Below are 21907 nucleotides of genomic sequence, written 5' to 3'. Positions count from 1 at the left end.
GAGTTCACATGGAGAAAGTATCCGGTGGTAACAAGTTACACTAAAAAATTGTATGAAAAACGCGCTTGGAAATTTTAAAAAACCTTGAAAATATGACATGTTACAAAAAATGATGTTCTGTGAACATATGAATTTTGAAGTTCAAATTCTTATTCATTTTTTGTATGTAAGAAAAAATCATTGCCAGATTTCATTTTTTGATATATCCAAACGATTTTGTTTTTTAGAAATAATATGTATCGAACGAACGGCATGTTATACCGTTACATGGAAAATCATTGCCTTTAACCCTATTTAGTACTACTTTGTTTGTACTCACTTCACATTATGGTTCAGTCAAAGTTAAATTTTATAAAGTTTTAGAAAATTCATCATCTACAATATAAAATCTATAGTACTTCATCTGATCTAAATTAATTGACTCCACTTTATCTAGATATGTATATCTAGATAAAGTGGAGTCAATTAATATGTATTAGAGTATTAGAATGGTCATAAAATATGTATTTACATTATATGTTTATGGTATTATGAATGTTTATATATAATTCTTATTTTTTTAGTCAAACATTTTTTATTATAAAGGGAACTAAAAGCCGGAGAGAGTACAAAAAAAACCCTGGATTGAGAGGAAGGGGAGCCAAAGCCGCGCCCCAAACCTCCGCCCAAAACAACAGAGCGCGCGAAAACAGAGCCGCCGCCCTCCAGTCGCCCGCGCCACCGTCTCCCCCACGCCCGGCGGCATCTGAAGAGGAGATGGCGCCGCTCGTGCCGTCGTCGCAGCCATGGGTGGAGAAATAGTAAGCGCCGCCGCCCCTCCCCCTTTTCTTTCCCCCATTCCCCGCGCAGTTTGCGAATAAGCCCTCGTGGTCTGCTCTAATCTTGCGTGTTCCTGGCGCCGCAGCCGGCCGAGGCAAGTGAAGGACGTCGCGCACCAGGAGGAGGTGGTCCGGGTGCTCACCAACACCCTCCAGACCGCCGACGTACGTTCGCGCGCGGGCGCTCTCTAACCCTAGCTCTCCATTTGATTCGTGATGTTCTTTTTTCTGATCTGTTCATGGAGCCCCTTTGGAGATCTCTTATTTGGGTCTGGCCCCTTGCAGCTACCGCACATGCTGTTCTACGGCCCGCCTGGCACCGGGAAGACCACCACTGCGCTCGCCATCGCCTTCCAGCTCTACGGGTACTTTCTTGCTGGCCGTTGTTTCTTTGTTCTCGTGTTTGCTTCGGTCAGTATTAGTAGTATTCAATAAGTTTGTAAGGTGCCATACTTGTCAAATGCTAGCAAGGTGTACCAAGTCAACGAAATGGGAGCATTAGATGCATGTGGTGCATTGTGCAATGGTCAAGTCAGTGGATGTCGAGCTTTGACCGGATCTACTTGTGTGTAGAGTTTGTTGATCCATGTCGTCACAATGGCATGTTAACTTTGTTGAATGTTGTGCATGGACAGTTTGTAGTAATGGGATCACGGGAATGCATTTCAATGTGGAAAGTTGGAGATTTTGATAAGAATGGACATTAACAGTATTAGATTTTTTGTTTATTCGGTAGATATCGGCATGCCTAGTTTGTGCAATCTTAAGAATTGAGAGCATGTTTGAAAGTGGAAACAATTATTTTTTTTAAACATAAGGCCTGGAAACAATTATTTCGAGGCATGGATTTCGAGTTGACGAGTCGATGGGTCGTTCTGGGGCAGTGACTCAGAGACTAGTCAAGACTAGTCTCGACTCAGCAAGACTCATGATTAACACTAAATTACTAATGTGTTTAATGTAGGATAGAATATAAGGCTAGGGATAGAGGAATGGGGGAAAACCTGGGCAATTCCTTCCAATGGCCAAGGCCTTCCTCTTGTCCATGAACCAGCAGCCTACAGGTTGGGGACAGGGGAGTGGGGGAAAACCTGGGCAATTCCTTCCAATGGCCGGCAGGTTCTTGCAGAGGCAGCGGCCAAGGGAGAGAACACCAAGATGTGTTTTGGCTTTTGGGGTTGAGCGGGGGAAACTGTCTCTCGATCTTGGTTTCACCGGGGAACACGGGGGAAAATGGGAATGGGAGGAAAGAATGGAAAAATTATAACATGTGGGGTCATTTTTTAAGTCGACCGACTCACAAACCTGGACTAGTCGTGACTAGTCAAGACTAGTCGATCGACTCGATCGACTCATCAAATGAGTCGAGTCGACTGGCCGAGTCGACCTTGCAAATGCGACTTGTAGACTAGTCGTCGACTAGTCTTTTGACTCGAAATCCATGTTTCGAGGGTATGGTTGATTGATTCTGTGAAATGCCATTGACTGGGCCATATAACGAATATAATACATATGCTTTATTATTGTATCAGTGAGCATATGGTTGTGCCGTAGGCATGACTATTCTCATCAGAAAATACAGTGTGTTCCTGCTTCAACATTGGGTTAGTGAGTCGAATGACGTACATTCAATTCTAACTAAGTTAAGAAATCAGAACTTCAGTAGATTAAGCTCTATAGATGCTTCCCCTCAGGGTCTTCTTGTGATGGGATAACTAATTGGTTCCAGCATCTCTCATTATTTAAAAAAAGCCTTTGGGTAATTGCTATTCAATTACTTGGACCTACATCAGAGTGTATTTACGATTTAGCAGATTCTATCCTTTCGTTGTGAAGTAATACTTTAATATCCATAGCTAGAATAACAAAATATTTATGTGATAGAATACACAATAAAAATGTGAAGTAGTATATGTTCAAAGTAGTACAAATAGTATCAGAGTTACATTTTGTCCAACATACAAAACAAGGAAATCACATTTGAAGACGTTTTGTACTTTTGTTTCTCACACACTTTGAAGACGTTTTGTACTTTTGTTTCTCACACACTATGATATTACTGCCAGCATGATTGGAGACTCACTTTAGTTTTCTGGCCCCCTTTGGATAATTCAGTCCAGAGCTCTACAAGTCAAGAGTTTTGGAACTTAATGCTAGTGATGAACGGGGAATTAATGTGGTGAGGACGAAGATAAAAGATTTTGCTGCTGTGGCTGTTGGTTCTGCACGGAAAGCGTAAGCTGAATGCAATTAGAATTTTTTCGGTTTTCATCTGATAGTTACATTCTTGACTAATTTTGTCTATTTCTGATTTGATATGGCCTTCAGTGGTTATCCCTGCCCACCATACAAGATTATTATACTAGATGAAGCAGATTCAATGACAGAAGATGCCCAGGTACAATACAGTATGTAGCACTCATATATTGTTATTGTTCCAGTTCTTAACACGGTATGTGTGAGTTGGTGATACCATGAACTTTTCCACAGAATGCGTTGAGGCGTACCATGGAGACTTATTCCAAAGTGACAAGATTCTTTTTCATATGCAATTATATCAGCAGGTAATCAGGAATCTGTTCATGTACTTTTTCCTGTAGTATTATTTATTGAATTCATGAACACACGATCATTCTGCAATGCAGGATAATAGAGCCACTGGCATCAAGATGTGCAAAGTTTAGGTTCAAGCCTCTATCAGAAGATGTGATGACCAACCGCATCTTGCATATATGCAATGAAGAAGGGCTCACTCTGGATGCTCAGGTGACCTTACAGTTTTCACTTCAAAATATTCCCAGCTCAAGTGTTGCTGCAAACATCTAATCAGTTGTTTGCTTATATTGACTTATTGAGTTGCTTCTGTATTTTCCATATTAGGCATTGTCCACATTAAGTGCCATCTCTCAAGGAGATCTTCGTCGTGCTATAACTTACCTTCAGGTCTGATGGTTTCCTTAGTACCCTTTGTGTTATACTATGGTTTAAGTGTGTTCATTTCGTTTTACTTTTTCTTGTTGCAGAGTGCAGCTCGCTTATTCGGATCTTCTATTTCTTCCAACGACTTGATTAGTGTTTCAGGGGTATTTCTCTCACTTTCTTGCAAATGGCTAACTTACATGTCATGTTACCAATCTTGTACTTCCTGTAACATAGTGTTATACCAAAACCTGCATGCTTGATAAAGTTGTTCTCTTGAACTTAAAGTGGAATTTGGACCAGGTTTTGGTAAGGTTCTGTACATGTGTAATCAAATTATTTAGTTGCACACTCATGTCGTGATAACTTGTACTGTAAAAAAAGTTAGTTGTTTGAACATGAAACTGTTTTTTCTTTGTCTTCTCTTGGTAGTTCAAACTATTTTGTTCATGAAGTTGGCCTTCCTTTATCAGGCTATCCCTGAAGATATTGTCAAGTCATTGCTTGCAGCATGCAAATCTGGTGAATTTGATGTGGCAAACAAGGAAGTTAGCAACATTATTGCAGATGGATATCCAGTTTCCCAGCTGCTCTCACAGGTCAGCTATGTTTTTCGTTTTGCATAGATGCCATAATGTAATTACCTGTTGTTTTCATCTTATAAGTACCGCTAACTGATGTGCTCACATTCAGTTTCTAGATGTGATTGTCAATGCGGATGATATTCCAGATGAGCACAAGGCAAGAATATGTAAAAAGCTTGGGGAAGCTGATAAGGTTTGTCTAATGTTTATGTGCTATGTTTCACTAGATAGCCAACCGAAATTCTAGTATGACAACAACCCTTTTTTTTAACCTTTGTTCTCGTGAGTTGCATGTTTGTATAGAGAAACCTAGAACATCAGAAAAAGATTAAAGCATAGGAAAATTTGATGACAGAGTATTATGATGGAGGATAAGTAATCTTATGCTTCCTTGTTTCTTGGAAGGTCGACATGAGTATTTCAGCAATATCAATCAAAGTTAGAATAAAACTTTTGGTTTACAGTTGAAAGAGTTCCAGCTTTTCTATATGCTTTGACGTGATGATACACTTAAGATAATGATCTCCAAAGAGTTGGCCCTTCTGTTCCATTCTCATTATCCTTATATATTTGGAACTTGCAGTGCTTGGTCGATGGAGCAGACGAGTATTTACAGCTTCTAGATATGGCTAGCGAGACAATACGTGCTCTTCTTAACATCCCCCAAGGTCTGGTCTTCTAAGAGAAGATCGTGGAGATGAACAGGGATATTGATGCCGGTTGTCTGCAAACTATATCTTGCTGTCTCCTTTCCAGTTTAAGATGCAGAAGAAGCTAGCCTCACTCTCATCGTACTCTTGTGTTATTTTTAGGCTAGGTTACGCTTTAAATGTGATGAACTCACCTATCCTTGACCAACTGAATTGTGCCTGAATATGTCACAGCTTCGGCTTGTCATCGCGTTCATCATACTTGCTTTCTCTTGCATCATATGATGTGTAACATGATTATTACAACCTAAGAGCAATAGTGGCGCCTTATCACCACCTCAACGGTTTCAGTCTCATCTGAATATCATGAAAAGTTACAAACATGTGCAGATGCGCTTCTACCTTTCAATTTTAATCAGCCGGTGAGCGCACAACAGCATGGTTCACTAGGGCATGCACAGAGAAGATAGTTTCATATATACTTCATGCGTCCTCTAGAAAGAAATATGTTATACAATTGGTCATGTCTAGTGTCACCTCTTGCAATCTGTGCACGTGGCAGTATAAAAATATATGATTAAAACAATTAGGTGGACGTGCAATGAAGAGATGACCTTTGATGTAACGGGTAAAATTGCTATATCTTGGATATGAAGAAAAAGTATATCCACTTCTCTATACCAACAATGGAAGTGGTATCACTATATGCCAATTGTACCTTAAGCTCATGCCTTCTCAAATTGCACCTTACCACAGTCATTTCTTCGTTACATCCCATCTTTCCCTTTATTAGATTGTTACATAGGCAGGAATCACTTAAATATGAGAGAACCATGCTGCTTGATAGTTAGCAAAGAAAATTATTCCGTTCAGTGTTCAAATTATCTTAAAAAAAAACCAAGACAAACTATTCTTGCATAGTGGGGAACAACATGGGTCGTTTATAGTAAGCTGCAATATGGTAGGCTGCATTTGAACTCCGCAAGACATTCACTCTTTTTACATTGTTTTTCGGTCATTCTTTGTTAAATTGACATACAAAATACATTGTATTTTGATCGGCCATTTCTCCATTTAATTTGATAAACAGCGAGACCATTCATCTTCATAGAAACATCTACAAAATTATTCGAAGAGAGTGGTGAAGTCACACACACAACTTACTTTGGCTACCCGGAATGAGGCGACGGTCTGTCTCACATGAAGATGTGTATGTGTGGACCGTAATCACTATTATCAGGAACCGAATGTATATTAGCTGTATACAACAAATTTTTATGTATTATCATATTGGAATGCCTCAACATATCGAGCAAGGTCGCAACAATAAAAAATTGGGCAAATTTTTATCACAGGTGGGCGAGCAATGCAAAAATAAAAATTGGAAGGTGTGCCCATACGATAGTTTTTTGTGGGCCTGCCACTTGTTTTAGGCTGGTCATAGTGCTATACATCTTAGGCCCGCAAAAATATTAATATGACATCTAACTAAAGAGGAGAGATAAGATTAGACTACTCCCTCCTTCACAGTTTATTAGGCGTGCGCATACCCCTAGGTCACCAATTTAACCTATATAATTTAAATTATATAATATAAAAATTATATCATTAGAAAATAGAACATCTAAACTTTCTAATGATATAATTTTTATAACATATAACTAATGCTAACTTGATCAAATTTGCGACCTAGGGGTACGCGCGTGCCTTATAAACTGTGAGAGAGGGAGTACCCACAATGAGAGTATCATATGTAGTATCATGCATCTCGTGCATGCAAAAAGCTGATATGGCAGTGCAATTAAAGATGAAAGATATGATTGTAGTATCATAGGTACTCCCTCCGTCCATAAATAAGTGGATGTGCGGGATTTTCAAGGTAATTAGTAAAAAGAGAGAAAAGTTGCGTTGGGAAGATGCAACCAACATGTGTCTCCTCTTTAATTATTTCATCTCCAATAGGCTAAGTGCATGTACAAAATTAAGATAACATGTGTTGAATATTATTGGGTTTGATTTCCGTGCGATGAGAGAGAAACAACTTCTAATTTAAAGTGCATTGGGAACATAGAAGTACACTCTTTCATGGACAAAGTTTGAGACTAGATGTTTACTTATTTGAGGACGGAGGGAGTAGATACCGTATCATAGCACGTAGTACTAAAAAATTTAATATCAAATACATCTTGTACATAGATTTGCGTTGAGATTCTATAAATCAATTAAGATAAAAAGATTATGATACTAGTACATGATACCATGCATTGTGGACATAGTAATATGTAGTATCATACATATGATATTTTTAGGCTAGCCATAGTGCTTTTTTTTATCTTAGGCTAGCCATAGTGATAGTATCATGAGGAGTATCATGCATGGCCACTTGGCAAAAATCTAATGTGCGCTATAATTAATAAGGAGAGATATGCTAGTGGTATCATAATATGATACTGTATCATAGCACGTGAAACTAGACAATTTAATGTCAAATACATCCTATACACACAATTACATTGAGATTTTACAAATAATTAAATATCATGAGATTATGATACTACTAGATGATAATAACAACTATAGGTGTAGTATTATAGACTGGTATCATATAGATGCTACAACTGTATGATAGTTTGCACTATGGATAGTGTATCATAGCGCACGTTACGAGAGAATTTAATGCTAAATAGATGTCGTACACATATTTGTATTGAGATTCTACAAAACAATAAATTTAGAAGATTATGATACTACTATTCTATAATACCACCCACTGTAGGAGCCGACCATCATTAATCATTTTTAATAAGCAATTATTTTTCAATTTTCAAAATGTCCTATAAGATATTCTGTGTTTTTCGTTTTTGAAGATGTTGGGACGTGGAGTCGTTCAGAAATTCGAACCGGAAGAGCTGAAATCCCCCTTCACACTCCTCTGGGGCAGTCGCTCGGTCGCACGTGCCTGCCCGCCCCGTCCCGCCGTGGCCCCCGTCAGTCGCGGGCACACAGTCCAAGCTCCCACCACCGCTTCCGCCTCCGCCCCCGCCGGCGCCGGCGACGATGCCTCGCAAGGCCTCCTCCTCCTCAGGTACGCCTCCCTCCCAACCCTCCCCTTCGCGCCTCGCAATTCCCGCAAGCGCTCACGCCCCCTCCTCCCGCCGCCGCTCCCCAAAACCCTAATCCCATCCCATCCCCATCCCAGATGCGAAGCTCAAGTGGCGCAAGCGGAAGCGCTCCCAGGACGCCTCCCCATCCAAGCCCGACCACTCCGACGACTCCGACTCCGCGCCGGACGACGACGCGCCCCACGCCTCCGCCAACGGGGCCGAAACCCTAGATGACGACGACGCGGAGGTGCTCTCCTCATCCGACCCCATTTCCGCCTTCCCCGCGGCCGCCCGCCGCACCATCACCCGGGTCCACCCGTCCGTGCTCGCGGCCGTGGCCGCCGACCGCGCCGTGTCCGCCGGCGACGCCACCACCGCCGCCCCCGCGCTCGAGAACATCTCGCACGGCCAGCTGCAGGTGCTCGCGGCCATGCTCCCGGACCACCCGTCCCTCTCCAACGACCCCGACAGGCCGGCCTCCTACGTCTGCGCCGTGCCTCCGCTCATGGAAGGCCAGGGCGTGCCCAAGCAGTTCTACGGCAAGCTGCTCCTCGTGCCCCGACACGCAGGTTCGTTCCTCTCCACTCCAAGGACGTCTGCCCGCCCGCCTCCTACTAACCCAAACCATTACTACAACGGTACGCTGGCTGACGGGCTGATTCATTCGCGATGTGCAGACTGGTTCTCGCCGGCGACGGTGCACAGGCTGGAGAGGCAGGTGGTGCCGCACTTCTTCTCGGGGAAGTCCCCGGGGAACACGCCCGAGAAGTACATCATGCTCAGGAACAAGGTGATTGTCAAGTACCTGGAGCGGCCCGCGAGGAGGCTCGCGTTCGCCGAGTGCCAGGGGCTCGTCACCAACACGACTGAGCTGTACGACCTGAGTAGGATCGTCAGGTTCCTGGACACGTGGGGGATCATTAACTACCTCGCCGCTGGGTCGGTGCACCGGGGCTTGAGATTGGCAACGTCGTTAGTCAGGGAGGAGCAGACGGGGGAGCTGCAGCTGCAATCCGCGCCGTTGAAATCCATTGATGGCTTGGTTTTGTTTGATCGCCCAAAGTGCAGCGTCCGGGCGGAGGATATCGCTTCGGTGGCGTCGACTTCCTCTGCTCTGGAGGTGCCAAATGGTGATACTACTCATCTTGCAGACTTGGATGAAAAGATTTGGGAGCGGCTGTCTGAGAGTTTTTGTAGTTATTGCTTACAACCTTTGCCCAGCTTACACTATGAGTCACAAAAGGAGGTACGCATTATATAACTGTAACTCTATGGAGATTTTTCATTCTCGGTTATGGGACACTCTTTATCCACGTTTTTAGAGAAAATCTTTCTCCGCACCATCAGAACTGTTTATTATGTAATTGTTCTCTTAACATTTACCCTTTAAATTAATTTATTCTGTAGAATGATTCCGTATTGTCGAGTATCTTGCATTTTGAAGTTATCTTGCATTTTGAAGTTTAGCATTGATTTACCACAGCGACCATGCGAAAAGGAACTGATTAGTGCTCCATATGTTATGCTTGAGGGTTACATTTCAACTACTACTCTCATTTGCAATTTTAAGTACCAAAAGCTCATAAAATTTATGGGATGCTTTGGTTATAAGAGATGTATATTTGAGTTATCATGGCGCTGCAAGTTATCAGTGTTTTTGCTTTGTAATATGACAATTATCATGTTAGTCCAGTATAAATCACATTCTGTTCTCAATATGATTTACCCTAGGAGGAGAGTTGGGCACCTAACATTTCTGTTCCTGAAATTCGTGTAAATGCACATATGTAATTCGTGTAAATGCATTAAATAATATTGCAGTAATTCAAAGTCTTAGCACACAGTAGGTATTGAAAATATTATAATATGCTATTCATTGCAATGTTTATGCTATCACATGGTGTGGCACTGTTGGAAAGTTGCCAACTTCGAATAGCCCTAATAAAATCTTTTACACCAAAAGTTGATCAGAAGCGCATGTTTTTGAAATAGCCTTCTTATTTTGTGCTGTCATGTTTATGTGCACATTTTCTTAGATCTTCCAACAGATAAATTGTCTTAAAATAGTAGGCTTCTCGGACCGGATCTCATCCTCCAGCTCATCTTAAATGCTAGCTTTGAGTTGAAATTGTTACAATGAGCCATTATATTATTGGCTTCAATCTAAATGCATAATCTACTCTCGGGGTAGCTATCATACAGCTGTTCGTAACTTGCATAAAGTACAAACAATTTGTGAGGTGCAAACACAGTGGCAAAACAAAATCAGCTGGAAAGATGTGCAACACTACTAAAAGTATGAAAATGTACTTCAAATTATTCAAAAATCGCAACTTGCCCATGGCTGGTGTAGTCGTCATGATTATTTCCGGGTAGATATGTTAAGTTCCAGTATGCACCGTTTTTTGATGAGATATTGTATTGCAGTATGATTTTCTTTTCCAGGTATATGTCCATAGTAAATTTTTTACTCTACTATTGTAAACTCTTTTCGAGAGAAGCTTGTAAAGGTGCGAGGTGACTAATTTTACTTATTGAGCAGGCAGACATTGCGCTTTGCTCGGATTGTTTCCATGATGCAAGATTTGTTCCTGGCCACTCAAGCTTAGATTTTCAGAGAGTGGATGGAACGAAAGATGGATTAGACAATGACGGGGACAGCTGGACTGATGATGAAACTCTACTGTTGCTAGAGGGCGTAGAGAAGTACAATGATAACTGGAATGGTATTGCAGACCATGTCGGAACAAAGTCAAAGGCGCAATGTATTCACCATTTTATTCGTCTTCCAGTGGAAGATGGCTTGTTAGAGAGCATGGAAGTGCCAGAAGCATCTGTTTCATCTAGAGTACAAAGCAATGGATTTTCGCATTCAAATTCCAACGGCAGCATTTCAGGTGCCCTCACTATTTGCTCTGCAGACAAACTTATCATTTGGTTACATTTAACTTTTGACGGTGGCCAAAGTTTATCTGCTTTCATTTCGTAACTGTGACAATTATTTGCCTTAGGAAGCTTTCCCCAAAGTAGCCAACCTGGACAGCAGCTTCCATTCGTTAATTCCGCTAATCCAGTAATGTCTCTGGTGAGTGATTGCACACCTTTTGTGTTGCTATCTGTAAATTTATTGAACTGCATATTTCTGTTTTAGGTGTCAAAAGTCTTATTGCCTTTGATTAGTCACACTATAGTTATTTTCAGCTCTTTTTACATTGTCAAATTTCAGTGATGTACATGCATGCATACTGTAAATTCCAAAATTTTCTAACTGAGTTGCTTCTGAATCAAAGCCCACCCTGGGTTTAAGATGAATCATTTCCCAAACTTTGGAAATTGAGTTGTGACTATTAGTAGTTGCTGACCATGTGGTGGCACTGCTAATCTGGATGTCTATGCTGTACTAAGGCACTATTGAACTTTACTCATTGCGTGGGTGGATAGCTTATTGCAGTTTATTTTATTTGCCTCCTCAAACATCAAAAGCTGTTGAACAGTAATTGGACACGGGATGTCCACGGCGCCCCCAGCCCAATCGTATTAAGTCCCTTAAGTGAACACCCACGGCATAAAATAAACTGTCGACGGGTCAATCACGAGACTCCCGCTACCGCCGCCCGCCGCCACCGTGCTGCATCCACAGCTGCCTCCATGGCGCTTGCGGCGGGCTCCTTGGCTGGAGGAATCCCCTAAATCCACACCGCAGCCCTTCTATCCCTCTGCTCATCGTCTCTGCTAGCAATCTCCAGGCAGCGAGATCCATGGGAGCAGAGGTCTGTCCGGAGCTGCAGTCTGACACTTCCCGTGGGGCGCAGAAAGTCAGCAACGAGGACCAAGGGGAGCATCTGGACGGTGGCGAGGTCCGCAGGTGACCGATGCCTTCCAAGAACAGCCGGCAGAAGGTATCCCTACTCCAGGTCTTCCAAGGAACAGCAAGATGCAGTTGCGGCGACTGCTTGCTCTAGGCGGCAGCGTGGCAGTGTTAGGGGAGGGTGGCGGCTGGTGGCGCTAGGGGAGGGCGTGGCGGCTGAAATCGACTGAAGCGAAGAGAACGTGGAGAGCTGAAATCGACTGAGATCGAAGAAAAATTTCGGTGAAGAGCTGAAATCGAGTGAGAAGAAGATAAGGTGAGCGAATAGAACGTGGTGGGACCGCGATCTATAGCGATGGTTGCCTTTTTTCCCTGTCACGTCGCGGGAGCACGAGCTAGAAGCAGCGTGCAGCGCGTGACCACCCGTAAGGCAGTAGTATTTTGTCTCTACTATTTTCATCTGACTAATTTAAACGTGCATGTGGTGGGGTTAGCGGCCGCCGCCTAATTTGTGATAATTAAACATGCACAAGCGCCTATCCTGCTTAAATCAAGCGAACATAAGTGAGCACATAGCGGGTTCCCATGGACATGCCCACTTACAGGTTGATTGAACAGCACAAAAATATGTGTAGAAAGCTGCAAAACATGTTGTCATTGCTGTGAGTATAAATAGCTTATTGTCATTGATTGAATGCTCAAACTAAAAAACCTGATTGGGGGCACTGGAGGTACATATAGGGAATATGCAACCCTGATGGTAGGTGGAAATCTATGTACATTTCATGCTGAATATTGAGTGCGCATCATATTTTAGTTCTGACATAACTCTGAGCACGAGCAGTTGAATGAAATTTGAAAGCATCATATTTAGATGCACCTGAAGAGCGAGGAGCAGATAGGTTGGCAATTTTGCTGAGAACCCCCTCACAAGTTGGATCACACTGGTTCTTCTAGCTAGTTAATGTTATACAGTTTCCTGTTCTTGATGTACATCTGTTCAGGCTGCTGTAGATCTATTATATTGTTGGTCTAACTGTTCAGAAATGTTTTGCAGGTTGCATTCTTGGCCTCTGCAGTAGGACCAAGAATAGCAGCATCCTGTGCAAATGCTGCTTTATCTGTTTTAACGAGAGATGATTCCAGGTGAGCCACTTATGTACCATATAAGTATCAATCACTTGCGCTTTTCCTGCCATTTTTTTGGCTGCTGATTACTTTACTAACAATACTGATGAAAGTACTGATATACTTTTATAGTCTGCTGAGCCCTGAGGGTGTCTTGCATAGAGATCGTTTTCTCAAACACACTGTAGGGCCTGTTTGATTCAAAGGATTTCAAAATCATAGGAATAGGAAAAACACAGGAATAGTATGTCATGACATGTGAAATCCTATAGGAATAAAAGATGCATGAACTAGTTGTAGAAGTCATTTGGTTGCACCACAGGAAAAAGGCAGGAATTTTCTACATAGATTGAGTACATGTCATACTTCTCATACAAATATAGGCATTTTTTCAAGAGGTCTAACCTCTTGCCAGAAATCCTATGGGATTGTAGTATAGGAAAGCAATCCATAGGAATTTTGGAGGTTTCAATTTTGTTTTTAATCAAATGGCTTCTATAGGAAAAAATTCCTATGGGTAAGAGTCCTACAAAATTCCTTCAGGAATCCTTTGGATCAAAAAGCCCTTACAGACTTTTCTAACCAAAACATCTCTTTGGTATATAAGAATATTTAAAATGAGTTTGACCCAGTGGGCTGTAAATGAGGTGGCTTATTAGCAATATGTATTGGAATCTATCTTGGATTAAAGAAAAATGATGCAATGCATTACGGATGCCCAGTGATGTGATTAATGAACATTTGTTAAATCAAATTTGCGATGTGGTTTTATAACAGGAGATGCAAGTCTCAATTTTGTCAAACTGTTTGATTATTTTCAATTCGACGAGTTGACTCCAGCTGGAGATTTAGGTAGGTAGAAAGCGAGTCAGTAGTGCATGTCTAGAACTATTTTTAGTTGGCATTACACATACAATCATATTTGGAGTGGCTAGGTTTTCTGCTCTTCGTGCACCCTTCTTTCCTTGGTTGGCACTTCCTTTTGGCATCCCGCACTATCTGGACACAGGATACTGACTTATCCCAAGCCAAGCGACTTGGGGTTCTGAGTAGATACCTAGTAAGAGCTGCTCAACTTGCTTAGCCAAGTCAGTACATCGAGCTTGTCTTGCAAACCGCCAGCAGTGCTTGGTTTATTTTAGTCTTTTTGTCTTACCTTTCTTGAGTATCTCTTACCATGATTTTTTACTGCCAGGATGTGTCCAGAAGGCAATGATGCTATGGGTCAAGCTGCTCGTCCAAACTATGGTAACTGCTTTATTCCTCAAATCAGTATGTCATTTCTGTATATGTTTGCTATACAAAATTATTGTAAACGTGATATTATTTTGAAACAGATGCCTCATCATCTGTCTCTCCTGAAAACGTCAAATATGCTGCAATGTGTGGCTTGTCAGCAGCGGCAACAAAGTGCAAACTTTTTGCAGATCAGGAGGAGCGTGAAATTCAGAGACTGGCGGCCACCATCATAAACCACCAGGTTTGTAGGAACATGAAAGTTCAGCATGCTGAATCTGTATGAGGGTGCTTATGGTCTAGTTTGCTTCCTTTTTATTTTGCTGCATATGTTGCATTTCTTGCTGTGGCAGTTCTGCACATTTACTTATGGCTTATGAGTCAAGATGGAAGCCTTGAAATCTGATTTGACACTGAAGTTGCTGTAACACTGCACAAATCGTTTGCTTCTTTTGAATTTTGATTAAACCTCAAATTATGAGCGCCCTTGACATGGTTGTCCCACTTGGATAAAAACACTGAGAAAAGCAAATATGTTTTGGGCATAAAGAGAGGCACATGAGCAAAAGGAACACTGCATCCGAAGCATTGGTTTCTGCCGCAGATGAGGTTTTGACAAGTTCTGCTGACCTGAATGTGGTTAAAGAAAATAAGTTGTTCCGCCATAATATTTTTAGAATTTGTTGCAACTAGGTGATATCATTTCGCATTAGGAAAAGCATATTTTACTAAAAGCCAGGAAGTTCCAGCCCAGTATCATTGGGGTATTTGTCTGAAATCTTACCCAGCCTTCTTCTGTTGATCACCTGGAAATTAATACTAATGGTATTTTTATGATCTTGAGACGTACTAGGTGGTATTTATGTTGCTTTCATTATTCTTACTATGTCTGCTGTAATACTGATTTACAGTTGAAGAGATTGGAGTTGAAGTTGAAGCAATTTGCAGAGGTCGAGACCCTGCTTTTGAAGGAAAGTGAGCAGGTTGAGAGGGGAAGGCAGAATCTTAATGCTCAGCGTACCCGGGTGATGTCAGCTCGGTTTGGTTCCAGTGGAGGCCCAATGCCCGGAGGCAGCAGCACCATGGCCTCAAATCCAATGAATCAAGCCAACCCTCGACCACCAGCAATGCAAGGAGCAATGCCTCCGGCCAACATGCAAGCGTATTACGCCAATAACATGCAGGGACATCCAGCCCAGCTTGCTTTCTTGCAGCAGCAGCAGCAGCAACAGCGTCAGCAGCAGCAGCAACAACAGCAGCATATGCTCTCATTTGGGCCTCGCCTGCCACTCTCGGCTATCCACCCAGGCTCAACGTCAGCACCAAGCGTCATGTTCAATCCTGGCACGCCCAATTCGGCCACCCAAAGCCATCATCCAATGCTGAGACCGCCCACCGGGAACAATTCTAGTTTTGGTTAAGGAGAGATTCTTGTCTCGCGTCCTGGTTATCTGTGTTTGTAGCTCCGATTTGTGGCCACCGACTATTGTAATTCAATTGCACAATCACAGGTAGATGAATTTAGTTGTTAGGTTTTCCATTTTAGTTCTCTTTGTTCCGTAATCTCTCGGATAAGCTCCATATTTAATAGGTAAAAGGTTGTGTTATAGAGAAGTGGGAGTTCCACCCTGACGCAAGTAACTGCTGCTCCCAGCTGATGCTACAAAGTGACTGGAAAGTGAAATGACTTATTCTTTCGCTGGAAGTTGACCGTGGTTTATATTTGGGAGCCTTGGCGTGCCTGTAACTGCAATGCATCGTGTTTTGGTGCGAGTGTGCATCTGAGTTAAACAAACCCATGTTTAGATTATACATTCGGCTCATCCTACCAGGATTCACTGAGATATAATGTCATCATGGGGTGCTGCACCCAATTTGTTTTCCTATAAAAATGTTAGGTTCCGGACGAAACTAGTGCTAGGTTAAGGTTAGCGATTTCAGGACCCCATGGTCCTTCTGTTTGTTGATTTAGCATGCTATATATTCCACCTGGATCATATGTCAACCGCAGACACACCTCGGAATGTAGCCATATGTAGGTACGCCGTAACTCGGACAATAGCAACATCGACATAAACTTGTTCCTGTGTTCATACCGTGTCAGGGGCGCATCTCACATCACACCACTGCCGTAGGTGAATGACACATTGGCCCCAGTTTAGGGCATATACAATGATGATGACTGAGTTATCTATAAGTGGTGATTATATGTGATTTTGGTGATGTGGAGGAAAAAGAATGAAAAAAGAGAGCGAGGCTGTAAGTTCTAGACAGTAGTATTCTTACAAACAGCTTACAAACTGCAATTTTGCTATTGTATGAATGATGTTTGTAACGTGTACTCACCTAGAGCTATGGCTAAAAATAGACAGCTTATAACTATTATACACATTGTTTATACTACTACCTCTGTCCATCTTTTGATGTCAAAAGTTTGTCTAAATTTAAATGTATCTAGACACACTTTAGTGCATAGATACATCTAAATTTAGACGAACCACCAGACATCTATTAATGGACGGAGGGAGTATTATCTATATATGACATAGACTGCCTAGACCAATGTTCATGCCCTTGTACCAACACAAGACAGGTGCAAGTCGACCATAAAACCCACCGGTCAGTGTAATAATCTTCTGGTTCCGGTTTCCATTGGGCCGGTGGTGAGGTGATAGCAGTGAGCAGAAGCGGGTCCCTGCGTATAAAGCGCGCTTCCGCCACCGATTAGTGGTCTCGCCGGAGGCTAACGCATCAAGTATGCGAGCTTAACCTTCACCGGCGCCACGGGGAACCACCACGCCATTGCTGGTAAGTCCACCAGACTTGTAGAAGATAGAGCTCAGCAGGATCCGGCACTTAAGTCTTTCGTTATCATGCCTGCAGCCGGAAACATGTCCGATAGCTCCCATAGATACATGAATAGTTCTCCGAGTAACCCTCCGCCAAACTCAGCGGAACCAAACTTCGTCGAACCCTTAGCGTTCCTTCCGCCCAACATTTCCGACATTAGACTAGCTCAACCTTACTCCGCCTCTTCCAGCAACCTCCTCAGACGAATTCCAACAGTAGAGGAAATCCAAGAGGAGTTAGAAGGGCAAGCTCGCATGGCGGCTAAAGTGCAAGAGTCGGAATTGAAGAAAGCTTCGAAGGCTCGGAACCACGTGACATAGGCATGCCGAATGGGCCTGCCGAATAAGGTACCTGAGGTTATCTGGAGGCCCATGACTCGAAGCTTTCAAGGCCTAGAAGCCCAAAGGATCTCGATAAGGAATATAGAGTTGTATTAAGAATCTCGAATCATGTAACAATACGGGAGAGTCTCGGATGGCTTCTCAGAGTTTGTAACTTGTACGACACGAAATCCCTCGGCTCTTCCTCTTATATAAAGGGGGGGGGGGGGGGAGGGAAGAAGAAAGGATCGAATCTATTCTCAACACACACCCTAATTTCTGAGTCGAGCACCTTTTCGGCTGAACCTTCGAGATCTACTTGCCCTCTACTTTCTACGAAACCCTAAGTCTACAATTTGTAGGCATTGACAAGTTGATACCTTATCAATTGGCGCCGTCTGTGGGAATTGGAGGCCGCAAGGAGGTGATCTCCGATGGCATCGTCAACATCATTGAAAGAGCATGATCTATATCCCATGTTTTGTGTGTTTGATGACAACGCTTAAATGAATTTAACCCTGCACAAAGATTGTCTTTGATAGATTTGCAAGTGTACGGTGCCCTCGCTGAACACATTATGATCGGAAGATTGAAACGTAGCTCTTAGGTTTTCTGGTTTTGCGTGTGTGTCGCGAGGTGACATGGTAGGAGAGGAAAAGAGGAAAAAGCAGTTTCAGCCAAAGCGGTACTACCGGTACCAGGAGCGGTAGTACCGCTACCCTACTGGTACCGCTTGGCAGTACCGCTCTGGAGGTTTCTCACGCAAATGTCTCACAGAACAGGTTACAGTACCTTTATGGTACCTGGGCGGTAGTACCGCTTGAGAGCGGTAGTACCGCCTATGGTACCGCTTAAGTACCGTAACTTAAGTTACGGCAGTACCGCTTCGGTACCGCTGCGGTACCGCTTGGGATCCAGTAAGATCTGGAGACCATTGCGGTACCTTGAGCGGTACCGCGAGCGGTAGTACCGCTTTGTGTCCACGTGGACAATTTCTGTGGGGATTTCGAATCCAGAGCGGTAGTACCGCTTCCCAAAGCGGTAGTACCGCTTAGGCAGAAACTGCACATAACGGTTGGATTTGAGGGGACCTATATAAAGGCCCCTTCCTCCCCAACTCGAATTTAGCTCTTCTCTCTCTCTCTCTCTCTCTCTCTCTCTCTCTCTCTCTCTCTCTCTCTCTCTCCTCCATTGTTGCTGAGCTCAAACTTAGTGGATCTCCCTACCTACTCAATCAATCTTGCTCATACTTTGAGGAGTGGTGGAGGAGACCCCGATCTATCGTTCTACCGAGAGAAATTTCACCAATTTGTGGTAGTCCTTAGCGGATCTTGTTGGTAGGGTTCCTATGGTGGGATCTTGGATGAAGTGCTCCTATGGAGGCTAGCTTGGAGTTGTGCTAGCCCCATAGGGTGTTGGGAGCCTCCTGGTGTTGTGGAGCTCGCCCCAACCTTGTGAAGGAACCACCGCCTCGACCGGTGCCTTAGTGGAGCAAAGGGAGCCCCTTTGTGGAGCTCTCTTGAGGAAGAAGGTGGGACCTTCCTTCGTGGTGTGGCCGCCTAGCTTCTTGTGTGAGGCTAGCACCTCCTCAACGCAGACGTACTCCCTTTTGTGGGAGGAACTACGGGAAACAAATCCTCACCTCGTCTTTCCGCCCTCCGGTTGTCCCGCTCCTTATCCTTGTTATTGTTGTTTGGTTCCTTTACTTGTTGCACTAGCCTAGCATCATACTAGGAACACCTCCATCACCAAAGCTATCACCTTTATCTTCCGTTGCACTAAAAACTGGAAAAGGCTAAAAATTGCGTAGCGCCCATTCACCCCCTTCTTGTTCGCTACGATCCATTCAATTGGTATCAGAGCAAGGTTTCTTGCTCGCGCTTTACTGCCTAAGAAATGGCCGAACATGATGAGGACATCCCATCTATTGATACAACCGCTGTACCTACAGCCACACAAATTCAAGGACCAATCACTCGAGCTCGTGCCAAACAACTTAACTATCAGGTACTTTCGTTTCTTGGAACTATTCCTCACATACATGAGAATATGATGCTGCCTAAATCAGATGTGTTTGTTACTCTTAGGAATGATGGACCTAGCATGGATGAGAGGGACAAGCATTGGAGCATGATCACACATGGAGGAGATGGCAGCAAACATGTGAGGATTGAAGAGGACTCTGCAAGTGGAGATTTCAGAACTTTGAAGCCACCATAATTGGAGATGAAGACATGGACGAAATATAGAGTTCTCCACTTCATAATTTCGTCCATATGAGTCCATGGTGCTGCGACACCATTAGTTTTGGGCCAGGCCCATGTAATTTTCGCAGGATTTAAGTCAGCCACTTTTTAGAGTCCGTATTGAAGGGGGAAATGCCTTCTAGGGTTTGGTTCGGCCACCATATGCATGGCTGGCCGAAATCCCACCTTTTCCTCCTTTAAATACCCCTATAGCCGTCACGTTTAGACTCGAATTTTGATTAGATTAAAAGTTAGCCATTGCTGCAACTCTCGTGTACTTCTTTTGAGGCCAACGCCCAGAACAAGACCGACTATTCGGAATCCCACCTTATTCAATAAAGCTTTCATCTTTTATCCGCAATATTCTGATTGCAATATTAGTTCTTACTTGTTCTCGATTTCAGGTAGGAACTAAGACCCTTGCTGGTCAGGCTGATCGTGCATCCGCAAGATCAGTAACTCCCGGAGATTGTCCTAGCGATTGCATTGGCGCACGAGCTTTGCACGTGTAGTCGGATCGTCAAGCACGAACTCCACCAACAAATCGAATTATCTTCATCTCATCGAAAGATCGGACACCTTTGCCCTATCAAGTGGTATCATATTTCAGGTTGCTCGGTGAGATTTTACAGTTTTCGTAGTGTAGATTGCATCTGCCATCATACCCATAAACCACGAAAAAGCCAAAAATACTGTTAAGGTTTTTAGATCGTCGTCCCATAAACCCCCTGCCACGCCTTGCATTGTCTTTTCAGTTTTGCATAGTTGAATTTGTGTCTGCATCTTCGTGTCGAGTTGCTGGTCTTAGCGTCTAGTTCCTTTAGAGTTTCGAGTTCTGGTCATAGTAGTTACGCCGCCGCCACCGCTCGCACCATACGCAGATCACTTCCGCCATCGCCATATACACCTGCCATATACTTCTGCCATCGCCATATACACCTGCCATATACACCTTCTATATACTTCCGCCATCGCCATATACACCTGCCATATATCCCCGTTCCTACCACGACACGGATTTGTGCTGTTTCTCTGCCGCGACAAAGTCCGTGTAGACTAAGGTTTTTCTGTTTTTTCCTTAATAGCTTTTGCCTTCTAACTTCATCCTGTGCTGTAGAAAAATTTCTGTGAGATAAGTTTCGGCCGCCAGTAAGTAATTGGAAGGAGAGCAAAAAAAAAAAGTCTGGAAACGCCTCCGAAATTTTTTTCTGGCTACATTGGTTTTTCACTTTGGCGATCACTTTTCGCCACTGGCCGTTATAGCGACATTTTTTTGGCACCTGCGCGCTTTCTGGAGCACTCCCGAAAAATTCGACAATTTTTTTTCTGAGGCTATACTGTTTTTAGACCTCGGGGATCAGTTTGAGACACTTGTCATCATAGTGATTTTTCGCATCTCGGTCGGCCACATCACCGCCACCTCATCGCTGCTAGTTTCTTGTGTGCTGCGCCGTGACCTTGTTAGTGTTCTAGGCTCGCGTCTCTAGTACGGTCTAGCCTAGGACCAGCACAGTACCGTTGTTGAGCATACTTTCAATATTGCATTGCTGTTTTGACAATTGCTGTTTGCTACCATATTAGCCTTCCTACAACTCTATATATTGTCTCCACGTGCACTATGTCGACACCTGGTAATCGCTTTGGCAATCTTTGGAGACGCTGATCCTTGTTGGTTGCCGTATCACCTTCCTCCTGTTTGGTAAGAACTTGTAAGAGCTTTGTATTTTGCTTGACGAATAGCGCGTGAACCACCATATTCCGTAGTTTGTAGGCATATATATTTGTGCTTTTTGAGTACTAACCATGTCAGGACCTACACCGGCCGCTGTTGACCCAGCCAAGATGACGAGTGAGGAGTTGCATGCTCACTTCACCCACCTTTTGGGCGGACATGCACGTGACACCGATGCGCGCATTGGTGACGTGGATGCCAAACTCACCGACGCGCTGGACAAGCTGGATGGCCTCGAGGCAGCTTTCAACTCAAAGCTCGACGCCAAGTTCCAGGAGCTCTTGACTCGGTTGCCGCCACCTCGCGACAACGTGCGACGACGCGCACGCCGCGTTCCTCGTGCGGATGTGCCTGCGGGTACCGCTCCTGCTGCAGCAGTCGCACCTGACGCGCCTTCTGATGAAGGATACGAGGATTATGGAGGGAACGAGGACGAGCATGTAGATGAGAACGTGCTGGATGACGAGGAGGTCCAACAACCTGCACCTGGTCGTCCACGACAACTGAACCGC

The 21907-nt window shown here is 43.6% G+C and overlaps 2 protein-coding genes across 2 annotated transcripts; both read left to right on the top strand.

The window, feature by feature from the left end:
* The first annotated feature begins 627 nt into the window (after window positions 1-627).
* On the top strand, window positions 628-5232 carry LOC127299670 (replication factor C subunit 2). Its single transcript, XM_051329678.1, has 12 exons — window positions 628-800; window positions 905-983; window positions 1104-1183; window positions 2934-3053; window positions 3147-3216; window positions 3309-3382; window positions 3464-3584; window positions 3699-3761; window positions 3842-3901; window positions 4211-4336; window positions 4431-4514; window positions 4905-5232. Exons 1-12 carry the CDS (start codon window positions 757-759, stop codon window positions 5001-5003), a joined length of 1020 nt encoding a protein of 339 aa, XP_051185638.1. The 5' UTR covers window positions 628-756; the 3' UTR covers window positions 5004-5232.
* A 2690-nt stretch (window positions 5233-7922) lies between these two features.
* On the top strand, window positions 7923-15861 carry LOC127299669 (SWI/SNF complex subunit SWI3C homolog). The gene is made up of 9 exons (XM_051329677.2): window positions 7923-8056; window positions 8171-8644; window positions 8753-9321; window positions 10618-10972; window positions 11087-11160; window positions 12941-13029; window positions 14207-14259; window positions 14349-14491; window positions 15159-15861. Exons 1-9 carry the CDS (start codon window positions 8029-8031, stop codon window positions 15666-15668), a joined length of 2295 nt encoding a protein of 764 aa, XP_051185637.1. The 5' UTR covers window positions 7923-8028; the 3' UTR covers window positions 15669-15861.
* The last annotated feature ends 6046 nt before the right edge of the window (window positions 15862-21907 follow it).

Source organism: Lolium perenne, chromosome 5, assembly GCF_019359855.2.
Source record: "Lolium perenne isolate Kyuss_39 chromosome 5, Kyuss_2.0, whole genome shotgun sequence".
NCBI lineage: Eukaryota > Viridiplantae > Streptophyta > Magnoliopsida > Poales > Poaceae > Lolium > Lolium perenne.
The sequence above is the reverse complement of the archived record's forward strand: the minus strand, read 5'-3'. Positions and strand labels throughout refer to the sequence as shown.